The sequence below is a fragment of the Mus pahari genome, chromosome 21, assembly GCF_900095145.1.
Source record: "Mus pahari chromosome 21, PAHARI_EIJ_v1.1, whole genome shotgun sequence".
Taxonomy (NCBI): domain Eukaryota; kingdom Metazoa; phylum Chordata; class Mammalia; order Rodentia; family Muridae; genus Mus; species Mus pahari.
In genome coordinates this window covers 41,766,185-41,776,167 of record NC_034610.1, presented here as the reverse complement: position 1 = coordinate 41,776,167, position 9,983 = coordinate 41,766,185, and the positions used below count along the sequence as shown (strand labels likewise).

The following is a 9,983-nucleotide window of genomic DNA, read 5'->3' as shown; positions in this document are numbered from 1 at the left end:
CCTGGGCATGCCTGGCCAGCCAGGGTGGCTGGGTCAAACTCTAGCCTCCAGTTGTGTGCTCAACCCCATACATCTGTGCACACACTCCGAGCCCTAGCCCCCAGCACAAACACATAAAAGGAAGAGCAGGTGCAAAAAAAAGCAGGAGAAAAAAAAAAAAAAAAAAAACAAGAAGAAAATTCAGGGCCAAGGAAGTGGGGCTGGTGAAGGAGAGCGAGCATGAGGCTGAGAGCAAGAAGAGCAATTTCTTTGAAAAGAGTAGGAAGAAGACAGAGATAAGGGCATATGTTCAGGAAAGCCTTTAATGTGTGCATGTTCTTAAGCTATACTGTCAACTGACTTGGGCTCAGCCTTTCCTTCTCCCTGACTCTTCCCTGGGAAGATTGAAACTCACCAGGGGAAATTATACAGCTCCAGCTAAGGACAGAAAGAGATAGGAACCTAAGAGCTGATTATCTGGTCCCCACAAGAAAAATTGCTTGTCCTCTGAGCTTTGGAGATTGGCCCAAGATAGCACATTGTACAGATAGCACATGAGAAATCCTATCAGAGGGTATACAGGCGGCTATAATTATTTTCATTTGGAATATTGCCCTGGAGCAGTTTTCTTTTTTGATGACTTGATCTATGTCAGCTTGGCTGCAAAAAGTGTGACATAACCAGGAAGCCTGCTGCTGTTCGTTTTTCAGAAGAGTTATTCAAAGCTCGACCCCCTTGGCTGAGTGGAACGCGCTGCTCCAGGTTGCTAAAGTGTACAAGCCTGCCCGGTGGTCCTCAGCTACGGAGAGACGGGACAGGGTTCTACGAAGCCTTGGAGAGACAGTTTCTTCGGGCATCTTTAGATGCTTTGCCCAAGCGGTGAGCCAACTCCTACCCACTGGAGGCTCAGGCCTCCCTGTGTCACCAAGAACTCATTATAGAATTATGTAGCCAGCGTAGGGTTCTTCAGTAACTGTATGGTTCATATTCTATGAAATGTCAGAGAAGGAATTAATGATTGTTTTAAAAAGATTTATTTATTATTATATGTAAGTACACTTTGGCTGTCTTTAGACACACCAGAAGAGGGCATCAGATCTCATTATGGATGGTTGTGAGCCACCATGTATTGCTGGGATTTGAACTCAGGACCTTTGGAAGAGCAGTCAGTGCTCTTAACCGCTGAGCCATCTCTCCAGCCCCCAAGAATTAATGATTTAATGTTCAAAAATAGCAGTCTTAGTGCTTTCTGAAGAGGAAAATATGTAATGTTTAAAACATGTTTTAAAGATTTATTTATTTTATTTATATGAGTATACTGTCATTGTCTTCAGACATACCAGAAGAGAGTATCAGACCCCATTATAGATGGTTGTGAGCCACCATGTGGTTTCTGGGAATTGAACTCAGGACCTCTGGAAGAGCAGTCAGTGCTCTTAACCTCTGAGCCATCTCTCCAGCCCTCTTAAAACATGTCTAATATATTTCTAACCCTAACACAAAGTTGTACTGTGAATAACATACATTTTCTAAAGCTGTTGAATAAAAAATGATGTGACCCTACATTTTTATGGAATAAAAGTAACCACATAGTGTCAGATAGTCATCCCTCCACTGTCCTAATGAGTGTTTGATGGAAATGAACATATAAGGAAGAAAGGCTTATTGTAGCTAATGGCCTCATGACTGCTTGGTTCTATTGCTTGGGCCTACAGTAGCGCAGAATATCGTGGTGGGAACGCATGGCAGGAGAGGCCTATTCACTTTATGCTGCCTAAGAACTGAAGAGAAAACGCTGAAGTTGCTAGGGTCCCACATATTCCTTTTAAGAACACACCCACTTCCTTCCACTAGACCCACCTCCTAAATGTCCCTCCACCTCCTGGTAGTACCAGGGACTGGTGACCAAGCCATTAATACCCGAGGAAAACTGCAGACCCCAATTATAGCAGCATCCATACAGATCTGAATAAAACTCAGTGACCCAAGTCATGATACTGATAGCAGTGTCAAGATTCAGTTCTTACTCTACCCACATCTCCTAGCGCATGTTTGTAACTTCTGCAGCGTCCACAGCTGCTCAGAAACTAAGGGGAAATGTTTGTTTTGCTTTTCATTTTGAAGTCTACACTTGTCTTTCAGACGAAGACACCGAAGCCTAGACAGGTGACATAACGTCACCCGTCACTGGGACCTAAACCTTCACGTTCTAACACCCCTTCAGTGTCACCACGGACACCACACACAGATCTGTGTCTAAACATTTGTGAGTGTGGAACTGTGTTTCACTTGTGGAAGGCACATAAAGAACTTTAAGAAGCACAGGGCCTCTCTTGTCCTTGGTCATATGGCGATGGGGCCGAGGAGAGAATGGAGACATTACTCAGGAATCCCTAAGGGCCAGAGCTGAGTTAGGAATCGCATGGCTACCCCCTTTAAATATAGTTTTGAACCTTAGGTGTACCGCAGTATGTATTTTAAGTGCCCAATAAAAGCGAGGTGAGTACCAGGAACCATTTCTTGCATCTCTCATGGGAAGCACAGAGACCAATGGGGCACAGTTGGCGCGACCCGATCTGGAACCCCTATTTGTCACTCTTCCTCCAACTGCTAGGAGAGTCTAAGGACTCAGGGACTAAGGGAGTGGTCTTCTGCTGTTCAGAGCATAGTGGCACCTATCAAAAGTCCTGTTAGGAACATTAGGATTTCATACATCCTCTTGTGCCCTACAGAAGCAATATCTCTGGAAGCCACTCCTACCCTTTATTATTAAAGAAAAACCATCACGGGGTTGGTAGAACCGATGACAGTCCTTCCTGTGCTTTGCCACTCCATGTCATCCTGATATCATCGCGGATCCCTGCATATGAGGTACCACTGTGCGAGGAGGCCACCCCTCTACTGTGTCTCATCTGCACTAACGCAATCTTTTGGCTGCCATGTGTGTAAAAATGATTCACCTCTTAAAAGGAAAATTGCCTGATCAAGTGAACACCTACATGTAGACCCCATACAGTTTTTAAAACCGGGAGCAATAAAGATAAAAGTAATCAAACTTACTTTGAAAACCCATGAGAGGTCCAAATTGCTGTCAGTGCAGTTGGTGTCAAACCTCACTCACTAAACTGAATTTGTTGCACTTAAGAAAACAGTGTGATGGTTAAAAATATTTAAGGCTCTTCTAGAATTCCCAAGAACTTTAATAACATTTGACCAATAGTTTTCAAAAGTAGGCTTAAAGTGTTACTTTATGTTCTATCTTAAAATGGTGCCATTTTATTAAAATATGCTTTTTATAAAATATAGTTAGAGCAGTGTATGGAAGTGTTTATCTATAATCCAAGCACTTAGGAAACTGAGGCAGGAACATAGAGGTTGAGGCCAACCTGGACCACATAGGGATTATCAAGTAAGCTAGGACTATATAATAAGACTCTTTCTCAAAATATAAAAATTAATAAAACGAAGTTGTATATTTAAATTTTACACATACACACATGCATACACACATATATAAAAATATAAGATTTTTAAATCTACTTAAGAAGGCCATTACAAAATGGTATTAATTAATTTATTGTTTTTAATAAGTTGTATATATGTCTGTTTGGTGTGTACAAAGATGAAGAGATTTGGGAGAAAATAATGTAACTCATTAGAACTATTTTTTTTTCCATGACAGAGTTGCAAATGAACTTCATATTTTTCTGATAATTAGAGAAAAGTAAGGAAACTGGTGGGAAAAGTTTAGTTCCTTCCTTCTGTAATGTATGAAAATTCCTTAGTAACGATAGCATACCCCATACTATCTAGTTCTAACGCTCACACGTGCCTACTGCTGCCGTTTCACTTCTAGATGGTGATGGAAAGCGTCAAGCCAGGCGTCGTGGTTGTGCTGTACGAACACTGCGGAGTGACGTTGGAGGGCCTGCTTCAGCTCACAGACAGAGCTCTACAAGGGCGGAAGGCACAGGGTCTGGGGATCTTCAGCAGTGGAAACAGCAGAGAAATTGACCTACTGCAAGGTTGGTCTGGGGATTGGAGGGGAACGGTCACGCAGCTCTGAGTGTCCACAGCGCTTAGCCACACGTGTGACTTCCACAGGGCTTCTTCTAAGTTCGGATTCACTAGGAAGGGCTCATGCTATCTTCATGAAGAAGGAAAAGCAGCTTTTGATGATAATCTTAAATATAGTGATTAAGATAACAGCAGAATGGTTACTATCATTGTCTTTTTAATGCATACACTTTATTCCTGTAAAGCTTTTACATCTTGCAAAATTGAAACATTGTGTTAGCAACACCTCTCTCCTTTCTGCCCTCTGATAACCATTGAATCCTTTAAATACATAAGTGGAATCTCTTGCTTTGTCTTTTTGTGACTGCCATTTTTTACTTCTGCCCTCAGGGTTACTATACCAACTGGTTCTTTCTCTTTTAAGACCAAATACTAATCTACTCTATGTATGTGTTACAATATGTGTGCTGACTGGCTTTGTGTGTCAACTTGACACAAGCTGGAGTTACCACAGAGAAATGAGCCTCCCTTGAGGAAATGCCTCCATGAGATCCAGCTGTAAGTGGGGAGGGCCCCTTGTGGGTGGTGCCATCCCTGGACTCTATAAGAGTAATATAAGTGGTGGTCCTGGGTTCTATAAGAGAGCAGGCTGAGCAAGCCAGGGGCAGCAAGCCAGTAAAGAACATCCCTCCGTGGCCTCTGCATCAGCTCCTGCTTTCTGACCTGCTTGAGTTCCAGTTCTGACTTCCTTTGGTGATCAACAGCAATGTGGAAGTGTAAGCCAAATAAACCCTTTCCTCGCCAACTTGCTTCTTGGTCGTGATGTTTTTGCTCGAATACAACCCCTGACTAAGTATAACTCTAGCCACTGGCTATTCTAGTCACTCAGGTAGCTTCTATTTCTTGGCAATGGTGAATAACGACAAACCTCTTTTGCTCTTGCAATATGGAAATACACTCCTAAGTCTGATATGGTAGGTTTCTTTAAAAATTCGAAAACTCCTATATTGCTTTTCATAGCTGTTTTATCAATGGTGCAAGTAGTGCAAAGTTCTCTCTGTCATTTATTTGTTAAAGATATTCAGGTTTCTCGTTTGGTTGGTTGGTTCATACAGTTTCCAGTTTCACTGTCTCACTGTGTTTTGATTTGCACATCTCTGCTGATGAGGGATGCTCAACACCTGTCATGTGCTTGCTGTCATTTGCATATTTTCCTTATGAAGACAAGCCCTTCACCTATTGAGAAGTGGGTTGATTTTTGTATAGGTTGAGCGGTTGACGTTCTTTGTATGTTAAGTATATGAACTCCTTCTTTGATGTGTGATTTGCATGCATCTTCTCCACTTTTATAGTGTCTTAGTCATTGTTCAGTCACTGTGAAGAGATACCACAACAAAGGCAACTCTTATAAAAGGAAACATTTAATAGAGAGCTTGCTTATGGTTTCAGAGGTTGAGTCCATTGTTGTCATGGCAGGGAGCATGGCAGGAGGCAGGCAGGATATTGTGCTGGAGAAGTGGCTGAGAGCTTCATCCTGACCTATAAGCAGGGAGAGAGTGGATCTGGCATGGGTTTTTTTGAAACCTCAAAGCCCATCCCCAGCAATGCACTTCCTCCAGCAAGTCCACACCTATTCCAACTAGGCCACGGCTCCTAATCCTTCTAATCCTTTCAAATAGTGTCACTCCTTAAACCACCACCTATAGGTGTCCTTTATGCTCTCTCTTTTGATGCACAGAAAATTTAAGTTTGATGAAAGTACAGTAATTAGAGTAGCAGTGAACACCAAGATAGATAAATTGGTGTGCACTTGCCACCTATGATAAGCTCTGCTTGGCTTGTACTGCAAAGGAAAGAAAGGATGACATAATTAATTAAGTAGTTATGGGGAGACTTAAAAATCTCATCAGTGTTTACCTTTTTGGGGAGGGAGGAGACAATGAATACTTTTAATTAAACTTCTAGAGTCTATACTTCATTTATAACTTTGTGTTCTTGCTTACCCCTAAAGCAGAATTGTTTTAATTGTATCAGTTGTTAACCTTCCATCCGTGTGGGATGAGGGAAGAGGAAATAAACCAGATGGCCCAGCTTCCAGGGCACTTGCAAAGTGGCACAGTGAGTCACAAATCATTCCTGAGGAAATGGGAGTAAGGAGAGTTTGAGGTGGTTGCTAACTCAGGGAGCCTTGCATGCTCTGACAGTGGGAACCCTTTCTGCTTTGGAAACTGTTGCTAGATCCTAGGACTTGACTGCCATTTACCTTAAACTCTCCTTGAGCCCAGTGACCCTCAGTGATATACGGTGGAGGCAGAAACACAATGTCCAAAACATAACTGTATAACACCTTATTACTCCAGAGTATGAAGGAGCCTGTGGCCACAGGGTAGTTTGGTGGCACTCTTTGTGGCCCTAACACCATGCTCCATGAAGTGTGGGTGCACGGGAGATCTTGGTTTTATGGGCAAATACTGGATTTTGAATCTGTGACTCCATTTTCACAAACAGTTAAGAGTTCTGTTTATTATGATACAACAAACCACTATTGACATCTTAAATTTCCCCCTTAGGCTATAAAATATGTATTAAAAATGTACTGCGGCCTGAGGTGAGAGACTTCTGGGAGAAGCTAGGAAGCCGTGTATTCACTGAAGAGGAAGGAGGACATGTGGACATATTTGTGCCACTTGGAGCATCAGGTCAGTGTCAAAACTCAGGAAATGCAGGGGGGCATACCTCCTTGTGGTGGTATTTTGTGTGTTTCTGAGGTACAGTCACAAATAAACCCACTTAATGCATGAATCAGTGGCTCATTCCTTTCTACCACCATAATTATTGCACGAAATATCATTACACATACTATACTTTGTTTATCCATGCAATGTATTTTATAAGTGAAGTTGCTGTGAACATATGTCTGAACATGTGTCCACACTTCTCTAAGGTATACACGATCCCAGTGGTGTATGTTAACTGTTACAAAGCCAGCTCATTTGTTTTTCAAAGTGCACTTTAGTATTTCTAAAGGATATATGTCTGAGAACTGGCTATCCAACACTGTGGTATTTGTTTTAGTTGTAGCCTTCCAAGCAGATACAGAATCATATCATGGTGGTTCTTTTATTTTTTTTTAAAGATTTATTTATTTATTATATGTAAGTACACTGTAGCCGTCTTCAGACACTCCAGAAGAGGGCGTCAGATCTTGTTATGGATGGTTATGAGCCATCATGTGGTTGCTGGGATTTGAACTCCGGACCTTTGGAAGAGCAGTCGGGTGCTCTTACCCACTGAGCCATCTCACCAGCCCCTCATGGTGGTTCTAATTGGCAGTTTCCTACTGGCCACAATGCTGAGCATCTTTTCATGTACTTCTCTGCCATTTACGTATCTTTCTCAGTGTCTGTTCGAGTATCTTGCATGTTTTGTATAGTAAATTGTTTTTCTAGTTGATAACTTATGTTTTCCTTCTCTAGTTGATGACTTATGTTTTCCTTCTCTGAATGTTTTTTTCTGAAGAGCAGAACTTTTTTATGAAATTGAATTTATTATCTGTCTTAGTCAGGGTTTCTATTCCTGCACAAACATCATGACCAAGAAGCAAGTTGGGGAGGAAAGGGTTTATTCAGCTTACACTTCCACATTGCTGTTCATCACCAAAGGAAGTCAGGACTGGAACTCAAGCAGGTCAGGAAGCAGGAGCTGATGCAGAGGCCATGGAGAGATGTTCTTTACTGGTTTGCCTCCACTGGCTTGCTCAGCCTGCTCTCTTATAGAACCAAGACTACCAGCCCAGAGATGGCACCCCCCCCCCGAACTTGATCACTAATTGAGAAAATGCCTTACAGATGGATCTCATGGAGGCATTTCCCCAAATGAAGCTCCTTTCTCTGTGATAACTCCAGCTATGTCAAGTTGACACAAAACTAGCCAGTACAATATCCTTACTTTTATGTTTTAGTATCATATTATTTAATTATTTAATTAAAAAAAACCGCTTTATGCCTATAGGTGTTCTGTCACATGTGTATCTGTGCCACATGGGTGTTCTGTCACATGTGTATCTGTGCCACATGGGTGTGTTGCCCATGGAGGCCAGAGAACGTGACAGATTCTCCATATCTGGAATTGCATCAGGTTGTCAGCAACCACGTGGGTGCTGGGACCCAAACCGGAGTCCACTGGGAGTGAAGCGTGCTCTTAGCCTCTGAGCCATTTCTCCAGTCCCCATAGTTTTAAATTCCTTGCACAATCAGAGATTACAAAGGTTTCCTACGGCACTTCCTAGGCGTTTGTGTTTAAGTGTGTCATTTAGGTCTGTGGCCCATGTGATTTTCTTTTTCAACAGATAATGGGGCAGACTGAGATTTAGCTTATTTCACGCATAGGCATCTATTTTCCCAACACCATTCCTTATAAGGAAGCCTCTTCTTTCCCCCATGAATTTTATCTCCAGGTTTCCTGCAGTCGGGTGGTTATGTGGATTTAAGTCCTCTGTGGATGTTCTGACTTCATTATCAGTGACAATGTCAGGCATGAAGCCCATCAGCCTCCACCATCTTGTTCCAAGAGGGAGTTGGGTATTTATTTTTGGACCACAAAGAATTAAAATACCCCATTCACCACATACGTTTCTTCTTAGGTAATTCAATCTATATTTACTGAATCCAGTAATCCATTCTATGTTTTAAGCTGTGTCACTGAAGAAGAGGAGAAAAAATACTTTAAGACAGGGTTTCTCTGTGTAGCCCTGGCTGTCCTGGAACTTGCTCTGTAGACCAGGCTGGCCTCGAACTCAAGACTCAGAGATCCATCTGTCTCTGCCACCCAAGTGCTGAGATTAAAGGCGTGTACCTACACACCCAACAGAAGGGGGCTAATTAGTGCCACAGTAAAATTTGACCATCTTGTTCTATCTTGTGTATATGTTTTAAGTCTGTCCACTTTCTTTTTTTTTTTATGATACTGCATTTTTTTTAAGATTTATTTATTTATTATATGTAAGTACACTGTAGCTGTCTTCAGACACTCCAGAAGAGGGCATCAGATCTTGTTAAGGATGGTTGTGAGCCACCATGTGGTTGCTGGGATTTGAACTCTGCACCTATTGGAAGAGCAGCCGGGTGCTCGTACCCGCTGAGCCGTCTCACCAGCCCAAGTCTGTCCACTTTCAACCACAAGTCTCCTTACTCAGATTATTTTAGGAAACTCTTGTGAGGTTTTTCTCTGTCTTTGGCTTAAATATCCCAAACTTAATGACAAACGGGTGTTTTTCTAGTTGCACACCCTCTTTCCACATCTTACAGAAAGATGTTTTCAGAAATGAGGTGTTCAGACATCTGTCTGCTGAGATAGAGGTGAGATGTTTGGGGGCGCGAAGGATTTGAATTGAAGATGACAACTGCCTGTGGTCTTTCTTGGCCAGCTCTCGCATGCTTCTCAGTAACACTTGACTGCCTCAGGAGAAACCCATGACTAAAACTAATGCGAGTGTTCTTGGCTGTGCAGAAGCAGGGATAGACGTTCTTTCTCAGCTGTCTCGACTAACTGGCACATTGTTCTCTGCCCCGACTGGAATCGCAACGGGTTCGTACCAACGCAGTAAGTGTGTATGAGAGCTGACGACTATGTCTAGTAACACACAGCCACATCAGCTTCCCGGAAGGACAAGTACTAGAAACACTCTAGTCTCATTTCTCAGCCTCAGTAACTAGCAGCTGTCCGTCAGTGCTGATGGACACTTCTCCTGATCTGTCTGTAGTGATTGCTACTCTTACTGAAGGGGTGTCTCCCTTCTTCAGCCACATTTAGAGGAGGATATTTTTTCTTTTTTTTTTTTCTTTTTTTTCTGCCAATATTTTGCTTCAAGCTGTCATTTACTAAAACCCACTTTAAAGAGTTCAGCAAAAAATGGATGCATCTGGAGGATGTCATCCTTAGTGAAGTAACCCAATCACAAAAGAAGTCACTAGATATGCACTCACTGA

At 42.3% G+C, this 9,983-nt stretch overlaps 1 protein-coding gene across 1 annotated transcript in view; it reads left to right on the top strand.

Annotated features, from left to right (window-relative positions):
- The window catches only part of Ect2l (epithelial cell transforming 2 like), a 70,264-nt gene that overhangs the window by 31,102 nt on the left and 29,179 nt on the right, over nt 1-9,983 (top strand). Inside the window, 5 exon segments of the mRNA XM_021221117.1 lie at nt 690-858; nt 2,712-2,850; nt 3,836-4,004; nt 6,567-6,695; nt 9,505-9,597. Coding sequence (XP_021076776.1) covers nt 690-858; nt 2,712-2,850; nt 3,836-4,004; nt 6,567-6,695; nt 9,505-9,597 — 699 coding nt within the window.